Source organism: Micromys minutus (genome assembly GCF_963924665.1).
Source record: "Micromys minutus genome assembly, chromosome: 16".
NCBI classification, from domain to species: Eukaryota; Metazoa; Chordata; class Mammalia; order Rodentia; family Muridae; genus Micromys; species Micromys minutus.
The window spans coordinates 35,338,116-35,354,845 of NC_137985.1; the positions used below are offsets into that span (position 1 = coordinate 35,338,116).

General features: G+C 45.3%; 1 protein-coding gene across 1 annotated transcript in view; it reads right to left on the reverse strand.

Annotated features, from left to right (window-relative positions):
* The window catches only part of SORL1 (sortilin related receptor 1), a 150,385-nt gene that overhangs the window by 27,932 nt on the left and 105,723 nt on the right, over window positions 1-16,730 (reverse strand). Inside the window, exons 25-31 of the mRNA XM_080930526.1 lie at window positions 15,217-15,336; window positions 8,879-9,004; window positions 6,281-6,388; window positions 4,586-4,717; window positions 3,438-3,569; window positions 2,488-2,622; window positions 1,231-1,386 (exon numbers count right to left, since the gene is read on the reverse strand). Of these exons, the coding sequence (XP_080786652.1) occupies window positions 1,231-1,386; window positions 2,488-2,622; window positions 3,438-3,569; window positions 4,586-4,717; window positions 6,281-6,388; window positions 8,879-9,004; window positions 15,217-15,336 (909 nt within the window). The remainder of the gene's footprint in view (window positions 1-1,230; window positions 1,387-2,487; window positions 2,623-3,437; window positions 3,570-4,585; window positions 4,718-6,280; window positions 6,389-8,878; window positions 9,005-15,216; window positions 15,337-16,730) is intronic.

A 16,730-nucleotide genomic window follows, 5' to 3' on the forward strand; every position in this document is an offset into this window, starting at 1 on the left:
TTGCTCTCCTGGCCTGGGAGAATACCTCAGTGGATCATGTGCTCCCCTCACAGATGTAAGGCCCTGTAATCCCGGGGTTCCCAGGGGGAGATGAAAATAGAGAATTCCCAGAAGCTATACTGGTGTATGCAGAGCAAGAGAGCCTGGCTGTCTCAAACAAGTTGGGATGCAAAAATCACTGCTGTGGTTGTCCTCTGACCTTCACACATGGAAACATGCATGAACACATGTGCGTGCGTGCATGCGCACGCGCACACACACACTCATGCACACTGACATACACACAAGGAGGATTAAAAAAATTACTGATCTTCTACAAGACCACTGGGAGAGAGCAAGGCGGCAAGTTGAGAAATACTGTGGGTGGCTGTGATCAAGACACATGGTCTACATGTATGGAAATAATATAATAAGACCCACTGTTTTGTACAATGAATATACACTAATGCTTTTTTAAAAAACAAAATTGAAAAGATGAATTAGCAATTGTTAAGATATCACTTCTCGACCTTTTGGCTGAGATCAAGTGTAGAAATTGCTAAGATATTTGCCTAATAGTCACAGAACACCCCCCCCCCCCAAACCCTTCTCTGATTTCTCAGGCAGGAAACCACTGGTGAGTTTTTTAAACGGGAACAGTAGGACGGCACAGAGGGAGAGGCTCTCTGCAGACCCAGAATGGGCTCTGAAGAGCACTGTGCAAAGCATCCCAAACAAGTCTCAATTCTCCTCTCAAAAGCAAGCTTGGAACTGCTTCCAGTTCAGGGAAAGCCCCAGCCTCCCTCACCCCAGGTCTGTCTACAGGACAGGTGACTTCTCAAAGGTGGACCTCCAGCATCACAGTGGCTGTACAGCCCTTTTAGCTGTTTCTGTGATCAACCACTAGATGGCAGTGGTCACCCTTCTTTTAGAAGGAATGCCAGTCAGCCAGCGAGCATAAAAATTGGATCCTCTCCCTTAAGTTTTACACACACACACACACACACACACACACACACACACACACACACACACACACACACTGCCTTACTACCCCAACAGTAATTCTCCATTGCAAGGGAAACAGGGTTGGCGGGCAGAGTAGCTGGCCTTTTCAGACAGTACGCACACAGAGCAGTTTTCAAAGCTCAGATGCTTCTCTCGGGTTGCCACATGGTCTTGGTGCTCAATGCTTCCAGAGTCCCCTCCACAAAAGAAAATGCCAACTGAGCAAAGAAGGCCAGGACTCACCTAGAGAGGGGCAGGCTTCCTCATCTGAGCCATCAGCACAGTCCCTGTAGCCGTCGCACACCCAGGTGCCCATCACACAGGCCCCGCTGCTGCAGCGGAAGTAATTGGGTAGACATGTGGAGGGCCCGGGGGTGGGGGAGGGAAAGACATGAGAATCTGAAGAAGAACAAGCAAGGAGATCCTAGGTGTTAGTAGAAGCTTGATCTCCAGTGAAAATGTGTCCCAGACCTATGCCGACGTCCCTGTTGCACCCAGCTGAAGGAGACCAGTGGCAGACACAGCCCTGAACATCGGCCCACGTAAATTGCATTTATATGTGGGCAGGGAAAAGGGTTTCTGAAGAGATGGCAGCTTTTCCATACTACTTAGCAGATTTAATAAAGCACAACGCCTGCAACAATGTAACAGTTGCATGCCTTTGCCCTTTGCAAGGGCTCCTGACTGCTACCAGAGGAAGCCAGTGGACAGACACCCAGGAAGGCCCAGGTGGCTGGAGCAGTCTCAGGGAAGCCTAGCATGGCTTTAGCTAAAACATCACAATGACCCAAGACAAGAAGGCAAAAGGCAACAGAAAGCACATGTTCTAAACCAGGGCAGAAACTTATCAGAGCGCACTGGTATGGGGTCCTCTGACATTTTAAGACATTACAGAAAAATGTGGGGGGTGGGGGGGGGACCAGGGGGCTGCTGCTGACCAAATGTTGAGAACCAAGGCTCTGGGCTCCTTACCCCCAAGAAGCCCTTCAGGACCAGGAAGGGGTAGTCTTGAAGACAGTGGAAACCACACACAGATTGGAAAACGGAAAGTGGAGAACCCGGGGCTGAGGGCCTGAGTTCAATCCCAGAAGCTACACAAAATGCTGAGCATAGTGGCTTACACTTTTGAAACGCTAGTGAGGGGGAAGGCAGGCAAACAGGCCTCTCTGGAGTTTGTTGGCTAGCCCGCTCAGCCTAATTGGTGAGCCCCAGATCCCCAGTAAGACACTGTCTCATAAACCAAGGTGAAAGGAGACTGAAAACTGACAGAGGAGGTTGACCCCTGACCTCCATAAGCACCTGGACAAACATGCAGAATGAAGAGGAAATAGGAGGATGACATCACTGAAGCACTTGGTGTCTCTCACACACACAAAAGCCAAACCATAAGGATTAAGCCAGGCACTCTAAAGAGGGTGGGAGTCTTCAGCCAGGCGGAGCTGTCCTACTGAACAGGTGGCAGGGTGGGGCTTGGGATGACACAGTCCCCGGGGTTCTCACCTCCACAATCCTTCTCATCAGACCAGTCCCCACAGTCATTCTCTCTGTCACATTTCCACCTGTTGGGGATGCAGTGACCATTCTCACAGTGGAACTGAAAGTAGCGGGAACAGTTTGGGGCCTCCGTGGGGTTTTCTGCAGAGATCAAACAAGCCTGTCATTTCCACTGCACCCGATGTGAACCCGAGGCTTCACCTGTGTTCATCTCCCCAAGGGTACCTGCCCGCCTCTCCCAGAGAATATATGGTATCTTCACAGATCCGAGAAGAGACAAAGAATATCTGCAAACTCAGCAGCACCCCATCTTCCAACTCCCATTTCTCTGACCTATTCTGGCACCCTGAGAATGGTCACTTCAAGTTCTAATTGTGACACTTTACCAATAACTTGTGGAGACAGCCCAAGGATGCTGGTATGTTCTGGACCTGCTGGAGCGAGGTACACTCCTCAGCACTGGCCGTCAGGACAGTTCATCTCCACTGTCAACATACAGTGGACTCAGAATTGTCATGGAAACATGCCTCTGAGTGTGCCTATTAGGGCTCTTCCAAAATGTTTAATTGAACAGGAAAGACCCATGCTAAGCCAGGGTGACATGTTCCATGGGCTGCAGCCACGGGCTGGATACAAAGGAGGAACTAAGCTGAGTATCCGCACTCATTTCTCTCAGCTTCCTGACAGTGTGGCTGTCTCGGGTTGCTGTTGCCACGATTCCCTCGCTGTGGCAGATTACACCCCTACACTACGTGCCAAAAAAAAAAAAAAGTTTCTTCCTAAAGGTGGCTCTCTTGTGCATTCTGCCACAAGGTAAGTCACCAAGACACCGTTCTCCCTTACGCATTATCTCCTGTACGTGGGCTGTGGTCCTCGATGCTGAGGAAGTGTGAGAGGCCCCTGAGCATCCCCATCACTGTAACTGGAAGGCTGGCTGAGTGAGGCGGGCTTCTTACCACAGTTGGCCTCGTCAGAGTAGTCCCCACAGTCATCCATCCCGTCACACTTCCAGATCAAGCTGATGCACACGCCATTCTGACACTGGAAGCCGAACTCATCACACTCCTTGTGGAACTCGGGGTCTTGAGCTGGAGGGCAAGAAGTATCGGTCAAGGCCAGGGCACTTCCAAGCTGGGGAGCTCAGAGCCGCAGGGCCCCGTGGTAGCGAAGGTCCCACACGTAGAGCTCAGGGAGCCCTGAGAAAGGCGGGGCCCAGTCTCAGCAGAGCACTGTGTTAATGAACCGGATCCCCGCACTCACATGGGACACTAGGATCCTTAGGAAAGGATTGTCACTTAAGCCCAGGTTTTTGGTGCCAACCTGGGCAACATGGCGGGACCCTGTTCCTTTAAATAAAAATATACAACAGTGGAAGTTTAAACATAGATACGTACAGGAGAAAGATCGTGGGATTAGACATAGATACGAATAGGAGAAAGATCACGGGATGAGAGAGGCCCCAGACCATGCTCCTAAGACCTCAAGAGTGGTCAACAGAGTTTCTGTTGGCTGAGGCACCCAGTCAGTCTACTGGATTTTGGAATATAGCTTAAGACATGCACGGACCAAAGCTATGCTTGGAATATGAAATGCCCCTAATAGGCTTATGTTTGAACCCCTGCTACCGCTATTCTAGGGGGCTATGGAAACTCTGGGAGGTGGAATGTAACTAGGAAAAGTAGCAACTGAGGCTGGGCCTTTGAGGGTTTGCACTGGGTCCGCTTTTCACTCTGCCCTCCGTGTGTCATGCGGTAAAACAGTCACAGTGACACAGAAGCAAGGACTGGGGAGATTCTGCAGCAGGGGAGGCTGGCTGGAGAGTATACAAAGAAGGGCTGGCTCTGTGCTAGGAAGACCACTGGACTGACGCTGTGCCTCAGAGAGATTAGCCCGTCAATATAAAGGGGGGACCAGTCTCTCCCATAAGGTGACACTTGACAAGGCCCTGGTCACTCCCCAGCCTCATCACATTCATGTATAACCAATAGGGGCAAGGTGTTGGTGCTTCTATGAGAAAAGGAAAAGGACCTGCATCCAAGTCTTGGGTGCCCCACAGAGTGGCCAACTTCCGTGTACACTCGACCTCCCCAAGCCGCGCACTCACAGCATCCGGCGAAGGCGGCATCCTCGTCAGAGCCATCTCGGCACTGGACAATCCCGTCACACACCATGGAGTGGAACAGACACTGCTGACGGTTCTTACACACAAAGTCCATGAAACGCGTGCAGAAGGGCTCTGAAAGGGAGCGGCGAGGAAGGGCCGTGAGCAGCTGCGGCTGGCAGGAGGGCTCTGCAGCCCTGAACAAGTGCTCCTGGACAGGATCCATGCACGGTGATGGTGACAGGCACTAGGGGTGGAGCACCTCTTTCTGCAAGGCCCTGAGCCACTGGGGGTGCAGTTTATGCCACTGAGTGAAAGCACTTGTCATAAAGAAGACCGTGAAAACCCCGAGACAATAGTAAACGGGGCATCGGAATAAGAGATTTTACTGTCTCTGCATACATGTGGAACAAGGAAATGAGGGGGGCCAGCATCAAGTACTCTTTGTGCCTAGGGCACAAGGCTAATGAGCAAGAAGCTCAGACTGCACCCCAGAGGTGCCTGGCACAAAGCCCACACCTTAGCCATGATTAATAGGACACCGACTCTCTGATACAAAGGTCAGCAATTATTCTCTACAAGAAGCCGGCATTACAGGCCGAATCGCACTCGCCCTGTTTCCAACTCCTCTGTGGAAACCCTGAGACCAATGTAACTAACTCTATCGGGAGACCAGTCCTTTAGAAAAGCCAAAAGCCACTGGGGTTTTAAAAACAAGGTCACTAGAATGAGAGAAATCACAATAGGTTGTGTCCCTGTGAGGAGAGACATTGGAAATGCTTATGAAGAAGAGATCATGGAAACCCATAGCAAGAAGGGATCTGGATGTGAGAAATAACTGCCTTTTAATAGTTTTCATACTCTTGTACACCAATTCCTTATCATATGCCCTCTCTCTAACTTGTGTGTGTTTAAACATGCCAAACCTAAGATGTTGTTCCCATGAGAACCCCCACACCTTTAGAGAGAGGTGTTGGCCTTTGTTTTATAGAAGCCTAAAACACAGTGTCTTCTGTGTGCTCAGTTTCACCACAATAGCACAAGAACAGCCACATGCAACACACAGTGTGTTCAATGTGACTTCAGAAGAACTAGGATGAATCTGGCCGTGGGCCAGTCTGCCATGCCTAATACTAACACACGCTTTTGAATGATGGGCCGGATCCTGCCTAGGGGCCAGGTCACACCTGTACTAACACATCTGTTCTCAACCTGTACTGCACATGAGAATCGTGTGGAGCACTGTAAAAACAAAACCAAAACACCAGAAAGATCTCAACACCCAAGCCACACTCAGTGCTACTCAGAACATCTGAGGTAGCTCCCAGACACTGTGGCTTTTAAAAGCCCCCAGCTATTTCCGGCACCACCACAGATGTATACTACAATCTTTTTAGGATTGAAATGGGATAGGAAACAGTTCCAGTGATATCCAGTGATAAGCTTTAATGAAACCAGGCAAGTGGAAAAGGTAAGTGCCCAGGCGAAGAGAACCACGCGGCTGACGGTACACACGGCAACCAAATGGCCACGTTTACCTAAGTGTGCTCTAACGCCCCAATCACCCTGCTCAGCTCAATGCATCCTTTCTCCCCCAGCCTTGTATCCTTGCCTGACCCATGCCCTTAGGTCGAGAACTCTGGGGCCAGGTACCAAAGAAGAGGTTGGTGCAACCACCAGGGCAAGGACTGGACTTACCACAGTGCTGCTCATCGGAGCCGTCGGGGCAGTCCCGCAGCCCGTCACAATGCTTGCTGGATGGGATGCACGTGCCGTTTGGGCAGTGGAATCCGTTGCATTTTTTCTCTGAAATTCAAGTCAATCATAGAACAACAGTGAAGAAACAGGCAGGTGCTCACACTTGTTGGCCAAGGGCAAGGCCACACCACCTCCAGGGTGATTTGTTACTGGCTAGCAAAGTTACAAACAGACATATATATGTATGTATATGTAAGATCCTGCAATTCCAAAAGCAGATGTGCATTCTGTTTACACAACTCAAAAAAAAAATGCAGGAACAAAACTACAGCCTTAGCAGAAGCACAAATGTTACATTATAACACATTGTAGTTATAGTTAATGCGTTGTAGTTACATTGCAACACATGGTAGCAGGAACCAGCCACTTGTATGGAGGGACTGTTGAACAAAAGGCTACATGAGTCTGGAGAAGACTATTATTTTAAAAAAATCATCTAGGATATACCACTATGTAAAAAAATTTACAAGGTACAAAATACCATTCATGGCACATTGTGTGTCTCTGAGAGGTATAAAGAATATATGTGCCTTTAAATTTATAATCATAGTTCATATAACAATGGGGTATGTGCTAAGAAGTGTGTCAGTGGTTAGTTTTGCTACTCTGTGAACATCCCAAGACAGTGGTTAGACAGACCAAGATGGCATCAGCAGCTCGGTCACTTTACATGCTCTGGAGAGACAAGGTAAACAGGAGAGGCAGTGGCACCTGGTGAAGTGGCCCGCAAGGATGGCAAGAAGGATATACATAGCAAACAGGCAAACAGCAGCGCAAGTAAGCGTTATCACCTTTGCACCACACATAGTGCTCAACCGTGTGTTGTATACAACTGGCAGCACTAAAAGCTGATTGACCCAAACACCGCCACAAACCCACAAGTGACACATCCCACCCTGATGTTAGGAAGCTCGGAGTCACTGCCCAACAAAAACTTCACATCTCCTGTGTTATCTGTAGGACCACTGTAATCAGAGCCCATCACTGACTGAGACAGCCTGATACAGCTATGTCTGCCCAGCAATATTCTTAATCATTTAAAAACACTGACCAATATGTAAAACCATTAAAATATGGTTTTCTACAAGAATGGGGCAGAAAGTATGCAGATGGGGGTGTGGGTGTGGGTGGGAGCAACTTTTACTCTAGACCCCTTTGGGCTTTTTCTATTTAGGCTTTTTTCTCCCCGACTGTACTATTAAAATAACCAATATAAAAAGGAAGAAAGCAAATGAGTTTTGTAAGATAAGACTCCACAATTTGGCTTCTTTATTAGACATAAGAATTAAGGATCATCCTAGATTAATAGCAAATAAATTCGGAAAGTGCTGTGAATGTTAGTGGATTGTTTATTTAAAAACACCTAGGAAAAATTCATTATATTTTTATAAGAAAAGTTTCAGCAATAGGAACAAAAAAGGATGCAAACTCTTGAGTTATTAAATCCAGGATTTTATATGCTCTAAAAATGCTTAGCACCTCGATTCTTACTCTTCGGGAATCCTAAGGCAAAGAAAGCCCCTTTGGAGTATGTTTGCTTAGAGACCTTGAGAGTCTGGTGTCTCACAGCCATTTCTGGTGAAACTGAAGCCAGAACTAAAGCATCCTGGCGCCAAATCCTCACCGAGTCTCTCTGCCTAAGTGGCCAGCACTGCTTGGAAGTGAGGGAGCCAACAGGGCAGGCGCAGTCTTTGAGAGCCCAGCACCTTGCGGACGGTTCACTCTACAGAGACTAGATTCTAAGGCAAGGAAATGTGCTGCAGTTGGTATTCCTGGAAAACTAGTCAAAGAGCATCACTCAGATGGAGGAAAGGTCCACACGTCTATGGCTTGGGAAAAGGCTTAATGCCGCTATGTAAAAACCATGTTGGAGAGAGAAGGGAAGAGAGTCCTGAAAACAAGTGCGATGATGACGTCATCAGGGGAGGTGACGGGGAGTGTGCAGCTCAGGATGGGCAGAGAGCATTTACGACAATCTAGCAGCAAAAGGGACCATGGGAAGGCATGGCAACCTCTGCCACCATGAGTCCATATTGTACAAAGTGTCCCCCAAAATAGCACAAAGGCGAAACAGGCCTTCTAAGCATCTTGCTGCTTTAAGAGGGAGAGCAGAACATTCTCAAATGCCCAGCCAGGATCAACTGGATAAAGCAGATCACAATTTCTATAAGATAAACATGCATCTTTCATTAAAATGCTCACTACAGGAAATGCTGGCATATGGGAGAAGCTAATTTTAAGCTTTGGAATCTGAAAGGAGAAGTGTGTGTAAGGGCTTACAGAATGATATTTGACCCCAGCGACTCCACATCTACGAAAATTCAGAATGTCCAGCAAAGGAATGTTAGCTATCTAATAGAGAAAGCACTGTATATACGGTTCTATGTGTGTTTGTGTGTGTGTGTGTGTGTGTGTGTGTGTGTGTGTGTGTGTGTGTAACTGCTAACACATAAGAACAAAGTTTCACCTCCTGCCTCATTGGCTGCCCCTCCCCTTAATGACAGACCCCAGGGAAGGGCCAGGGAATCTGAATTTTACCACAGCTGACAGGATCTTCATCAGAGCTGTCTTGGCAATCGGCATCACCGTCACATGCCCATCGCTGGGGGATGCAGTGGCCGTTATGGCACTGGAAGTTGGAGGCCTCACAGGTGTGGTAGATGGCTGCCAACAAAAAGAGGGACAAAGTCATTCTTCCTTTTCCACTTTCCCCTGTTAACTACCAGAAGGAAGTTCTCCACTAGATGTCAAGGTGTGGACTTAGGGAGCAGCTGAGGTACAAGTACTTTTGTCCCTTAGTAATATCTTTACTGCTAAAGAGACAGGTGAGGCCATGAGACAGGAGACCGGGGGGCCACTAAGGGTAGGGAGCACTCAGAATTTGGGGAGCACTAGCTCTCTCTACCACCATGTACCACCAGTGAGATAGCATCATGTCTACCACAATCACTTAGAGGAAAGAGAAGGCAGCACTAGAGGAAAAGCTACCGCTATACAAATGGCTCTTTTGCACAAGGGCCAAGGTCACCAAGAATTAATTCAGAAAGATCTCAACCAGCACTGGCGGGTTGCAGTGTGGCAGAAGTTAGTGGACAGATCTAGTCACCTACAGAAAAGACTCCTCACAACACTGGAGCATTTCACACAGGAGGAGTGGCTGGGAGAGACGGTGTCTGCAGTGGGCCCTTCCTCTTCAGAGTGCTACCACTGAACACTCTCACAGAAGTCTCCTCCCTACAGATGCCACGAGATAAGAGGCGCTGTGTGTTCTGGGGGAAGGGTTCTAGACCTTCCCCAGCAACTGTCTTCAGAGTTCTGCCAAGTTATAAAGTGACATGATCCTATGTAATTTTAAGTAACACCACCCCATTTGAAATCCAGAAACTTCCAGACCCACAAAACACAAGGAATTCAGAATCTAAAAGAAAGCAAGCTGGGAACCAGGAATGATTTAAATCTTCTACAAAGGCAAGAGCGACACCTGACACACTCAGCATCCAGGGCAATCACCTAAAACAGTGATTCTCAACCATCCCAACAATGTGACCCTAACAATGTAACAATTCATGTTGTGGTGACCCCCAATCATAAAATTCTTTCATTGCTACTTCATAACTGTAATCTTGTTACTGTTATGAATTATAACGTAGATATCAATTATGCAGGATATCTGACATGGGGCCCTGTGAAAAGGGTCATTCGGACATCTACGGGCTCACAGGTTGAGAGCTGCTGACTTAAAAGAAGGCAATGAGACAAAGAAATGCAGTTTCCCGTTTGTTTTTGGTTTACCCATTTATTTGTTTGCTTGTTTAGTTTGAGTCAGGGTCTCGCTGTGTATCCCTGGCTGCCTTCGAACTCACTGTTGACCGGGCTGGCTTTGAACTTGCAGGGATCACCTTTTCTCTGGCTCCCAAATGCTGAACTTAAAAGCATGCAGCCCTAGAGGTGCTGTTAGAAAGTAGCGGCTTCATTTGCATACAAAGTCATTAAACTTAACTCCAAATCTCAAAGGTCAGCCCAAGCATATAACACTTTGCATGAGCCCAAACCAACAATGTAATGTTTCCATGAAGAAAGAGGAAGTTGTTTTTTATCTGTTCACTGCTGAAGGAATGTTCAAACCTGTGTTGTTCACAAGTAGCATAAATAAGTACACAGAGAGCTCCTGATTTACAGGGAGCACACCTTAAGACATTTCATGGATATCTAGAACTTTAGAGACTACTGAACACTACATACATATGTTCTATGTTCTAACATGCATTTCTATAACGTCTGAATCATAAAAATAGAAACCATAAATCATAAAAATAAATTAGTTAGTAATAATAAAAAATAAATTAAAAATAAAGTCATAATAAATTAAAAGTAGTTAATAATAAAATAGAACAATTAAAACTTATTTACAATGTAAAAATTATTTATTTATGAAATTTTCTATTTAACATTTTTGGATGGGATAGGCTATTGGTAGCAAGTCAAACAGTACAAAGCGAAAATATTGGCAAGGAAATATTGCAACCTAGACAAGTTCCTGTGGCTCCTGTAGTGGGAATAGAGATCCTCCCAAAAGAAGGAGAAAAACCAACCAGAAAGAGCTGTTTCAAGCAAGCTACAGTGTTTTATTCAGATCAGATGACTGGAGAATTAGAAAAATGGCCCATGTCTGCCAGAATCCCTACTGAACTGAAGGCCACTCTTTCGCAATGCTCAGAAATACCGAGAACCTGGCTCTTCAAACCATTTTGAAACACGTACAATCCATTATCTGTCTTTTCATCTCTGAAGACCAAAGAAGTAGGCATGTGAGTCCACAGGGATCTTTCAATGTTTACAAGCCAGGGCACTTAAGAGTCCATTAAAGGTTTTTTAAAATATACTCATGCTGAAAAGAGGAATCTATGAATGGTGCGTGTTACGTGAGTTTCTGTCTAGTAACAACCATTGCCTATACTCTGATTTATCAATGCTGAGAGTCCGGCGTCCTCTAACCAATTTCAGCCTGGCTCCTTTTCACAGAGCGTAAACTCATTTAAGGCTCTTATCTGGAGGATCTACTTGTTATTCGGCTTGTGCACTTTGTTTTAATTGATAACAATTTCAAAGTGGGGTTTCCAAATGACAGTCTAGGAGAGTGTGTCTGAGATCCCCAGATTTTAGCCCAGAGGCAGGGATCAGAAGGATTAATCAGCTTTCAGAATTTTACTCAACTGACCAGGCATGCCTAGAATGTGTAGCCTTTTCCTTTTCTGGATTAAAAATAAATCTTCTGAGTAATTCGCTAGTCATCTGATTTTAAGTGTCTGAGAAATAATATATGCTCAAAAATAATACTTCAGCAACCCAGATGGAGAGACTGACTGATCCAGCATTTGAAGACTCAGGATGACGGGATTCACTGGAACTGTGGGGTCAGTTGGGTGAGTATCAGTTTAACAGAGGCGTCCTATTACTTCCTCTCTGGCTTTGATTTTTCCCAACTTATCAACATCAGTTGGAACGTCTGATTAGAATCATTACCACACAAGTGGGCTTAAAGAGATGGATACTAAAATCTACAGAGGGAGATCTCTGTCTCACTTCTTACAAAGCACTGAACTACTGTGGAGTGCACTGGAGGAAAGACTTGTGACTGGAACTAAATTTGAATAATTGATGATATAAAATTAAAAAAAACATAAAGAGAACTAGGAAGAATTACAGGTTATCGCTGGGAAATGACTAGATGTTTTAGATACAATATTTATTTTAAAATGTATTTATTTAAAAATAGTTGTTTTACAAAAAGTATCTATAGCCCTAGAAACCAGAATTCGATTTAGATGAAAAGAGAATTTAAGAACTGGAAGGCAGCTCTAAAGAAGTAACTCAGAGTTTAGTTAAGAATCCAAAGGAATAAATATAAAAACTGGAAAAGAGATCAATAGGATGATGTTGCCCAGTGAAGGGCTGAGAGTAACTGGTGAGTACCAGGGACCTTCACGAACTACTCAACTGTAAGATCCAAAACCAATGAAAAGCATAAATTCTCAGATCTTGAGAAGAAAGCAAGTCTCCAAAGGAAATAAGTGAAATTTCATAACAGTAAAAACCATAGAGACAAGGATGTCAGTACTACAGATACTCTGAGAAGAGAATTAAAATGGGCACATGAGTCTATAAGAACTAGAATAACTCCATCAATAAAACTACAGGAACAGACTTTAAATGAAGAAATCCAGACTCAGCTGGATCTGAGGCTAGTGACACATTAATACTCACAAAGCCCTGAGTCGTAAGAACAACTGAAGGGACACAAGACAATAGCTGGTAAAGTGACATACTGGCAAATGTTTGGTCACTAAAAGTAGTAAGTTGGGGAGCAGGCAAAAGTGTTCAACAGGTAGAGGCACCTGCTGCCATTCTTGACAACCTGAGTTCACTCCCTGGGATCTACATGCTAGAAGGAGAGACTCCTGAAAGTTGTCCTATGACCTCAAAACATCTTCACAGGTGTGTGCACTCATGCTGCACACATACTAGACAGACAGACAGATAGTCATATAGACAGACAGACATATAGTCAGGCAAACAGACAGACATATAGTCATGTAGACAGATAGATAGTCATATACACAGACAGACAGACATATTAGTCAGGTAGACAGACAGACATATAGTCAGGGAGACAGACATATAGTCATATAGACAGACAGACATATTAGTCAGGTAGACAGACAGACATATAGTCAGGTAGGCAGACAGACAGAGTCATGTAGACAGACAGACATAATCAGTAGACAGACAGATAGATAGGTCATCGATAGGTGATTAATAGAGGATAAATAATAGATAAATAGATGGTAGATAGATAGGTAGGTAGGTAGATAGAAACAAGTAATAACTGATTAATTTTAGATATTTACTATTTATTTATTCATTAATTTAGAGGTGATGGGAATCAAACCTAGGGTCTCAGTCATGCTGTGCAAAATCACTGACCTACATTCCCAGCCCTAATGTTTAAGGTTTTAAAAGAAAAAACTAGAATATTACCTATCCAGTGCTTTAAAACACTCAATAGTTTACTAAGCATTTTAATTTTCTAGTTGTGGGCAAGAATTTAAAGTGCTTAAACACCTATGAGAGAGGAAGGATGTTATGAGTACAAAGAAATTCTTTCTTAAGTGAACATCAAAACAATTAGGGTATTTTCAAAGGAATAAAGACCCCAAACGAACCCTAGGTAGCAACACAGAGGATGAGAATGAGGAATACTCTCAACTCAGAGAGCACAGTGACACCAGGACACCAGGGCAGACAGCCCTGACCCATCTCTTTGTCTGGATTCAGTAAATCAGGAAATGAAGCGTCACACCTAGGGCAGAATGAGCTGGAATCCACCCTCTAACTACTCCGAGATGGCAAGAAGGAGAATCAGTCTTAAAGGGCTTTGAAGAAACACTGGCTCAAGGTACAGTTAAACGGCAAAATGGAGTTCCATCACTGTCAACAGGAAAGTACAGGCAAAACCTGGAGTTTATGACACGCCCACCCATGGTACTGAAGTGTTAATTCATTCCAGAAGTCTGGCGCAAGCTGCTGCAAGCTGGGTTGGTCTAAAATGGCAGTATTAACGAGGTGTTCGACCATGCTGCAATTTACATCCTGGATGCCTGAGTGCACCCTTCTAAGAGGTAATTAATTATCTATCCAAACTCAAGCCTACAGACGGCCTGTATGTGCTTCTTGGCTCCTAGCAGCTCCTAGGTTTCCCTCTTTAGTAGGCCACACACACTGTAGAAAAGAATTGTCCTGCACCCTTCGAGGGGAGACTACACCCCCAAAACGTGGCCTTCTTGGAGCTGAGATTGTGGGGGCATTACTGGGCATCCTAATAGTACACAGGACCATTGTTTTGGAGTGCTTAGGACCAAACTGAATTCCAGCTTCTAGAGGAATCTGGGAATTACGAAAATTTTCTATTCTAATTTTAGTTCTTGAAAAGTTATAGTCACATAAAAACATAGGGTCAGCAGGAAGGATAGTAAAACAAGACTTGTTTTCACAACATTCCCAACATCTTGAACTACCCAGTGTTCACCATTCCCATAAACTCTGCCAATCACTCACAAAAATAACGTAGGCATGCGTGAAATTAAGAGAGGAACTGGAACGTAGCCCCTGTCTTTTAGCATCTCACACTCCTCTCCCACCCATGATGTTCCCAAGGATAAAATCTTAACCCAAGAAATGCAAGCCCAGCCTGTATTTTAACCCTCTTAGAGAACCCTTAATTGGTTTAGTGCTACTCCAACCATGGATTTGACAGCTCACATCCATCTGTAACCAGTTCTAGAGGATTGGATGCTCTTCTCTGAGGGTACCACATACATACGGCTCAAATACATACATACAGGCAAAATGCCAATACACATAAAATAAAAATAAATCTTAAGAAGACATGGTTCTGGGGCTGGAGAGTTGGCTCAGTGGTTAAAGGCACTGACTGTTCTTCCAGAGGTCCTGAGTTCAAGTCCCAGCAACCACATAGTGGCTCACAACCAACTGTAATAAAATCTGATGCCCTCTTCTGGTGTGTCTGAAGACAGCTACGGTGTACTTATATAATAAATAAATAAATCCTAAAAAATGACATGGTCCCTAGACCAACAGTCTATCTATATGAAAGGTTTCTTACTAACTGGTCCCAAAGAATTAAAAAGATGGATCTAGCATATAGAGCCCCCAGAACACTGTGGAGTTCTACTCACAGCTCTACCTTGTTACACACAAGCTCTGAGGAAGGCTGACCTGGCTCTTTCTAACACTAATTCTCAGCATCTAATTTCTATGCTCGCTTAAGGCCCAAATGCTAGATAAGCCTTGCTTACCAGTACAGTTGGCTTCATCAGACCAGTCCCTACAGTCGTTGTCTCCGTCACACACCCAGGAGGACCGGATGCACATCCCGGAGCTGCAGTTGAACTCGTCGCTGCGACACTGGTGCATCTCTGTGGGGAGAAAAGCACAGCAGGGATTGGAGGTCAGAGACTGGGCATGCTCAGAATTCTGCCTCTGACATCCCAGAAGTCAGAAATGGACACACGCCAACCATTTTTTTTCAGACTATGTAGACACAGAGACCTTTACTAGGAGCCATCTATCCTGGATCATCCACAGACATGGTGGAAAGAAAGACCTCAAACCAAGGATGTAAGGTCACCTAGAACAGTTCCCATCATGCATGATGCAAATGGGTTCTAGATGTGCTAAGATACTGACACCCAGAGACTCTGAAAAATAAAAAGCAACCTCTCCCATTTATCATGACATTTGCTATGGACTCCACAAATATTTCTGCACCTGCTATGGCAATGAGACTGAAGTTAGGACACAATGATGAGAGAGGCCAGAGAGCAGAGGTTTCGAGAACCGGAGATCCTAGACACACAGCCCAATGTTGAGGGAGAGCTGTGGGCTGCTCACTGGAAGATGCTCACCTCAAAGAAAGTGGCTCTAGTGTTGAGACTGCTGAGGAGAAGATAGAGCTCAGGGATGCCCATGGCTTTGCTCCCCAGAAGGAACAGTTCCTAGAGCCAATGATTCAGTGCAGCTTGGCCAAAAGAAGCAAGTATTCCCCATATCATCTTTAGGTCTTGGGGAATCACAAAACCCCATGGAGGCCTGAACATACCCCTACCTCCAAACCCCTACAAGGAATTCACTGATGCGGCAGAACAAGATAGGACCTTTAAAAGGTGGTTAGGGGAGGGATCTATGACCTCACTGAGGGAGAAGGTAGGCTCTCTTCACCACTGCTGCCTCCTGGGGACACAGAGAAGGTAACCATATGATAGACTAGCCTCTCACGAGATGGCAAATCTTCTGGTACCTTGATCTGGAAACTCCAAGACTCCATAATGAGGAGAAATTAATCTCTACTGTTTATAAGTCATATGTTTATAAGTTTATTTTATTTTATTTTTTACAGAAGCCTAAAAGGACTGAAACACAGAACTTCCAAGTGGAATTATCTTAAGCCTCAAACATACAGGAGGAGTGGAGTAGCTGACCGGCTTAGTGCAGCCGAAGAAGGTACTTGCTGTGTAAGTTTGCATATGCTTAGCCCAGAGAATAGCAGTATTAGGAGGTGTGGCCTTGTTGGAGTAGGTGTGTCACTGTGAGGATGGGCTTTGAGACCCTCATCCTAGCTGCCTGGAAGCCAGTCTTTTCTTGTCTGCCTTTGGATCAAGCTGTAGAACTTTCTGCTCCTCCAGCCCCAGGTCTGCCTGCATACTGCCATGCTTCTCACCTAGATAATAATGGAACAAACCTCTGAATCTGTAAGCTAGCTCCAATTCAGTGATGTCCCTTGTAAGAGCTGCCTTGGTCATAGCAATGAAAA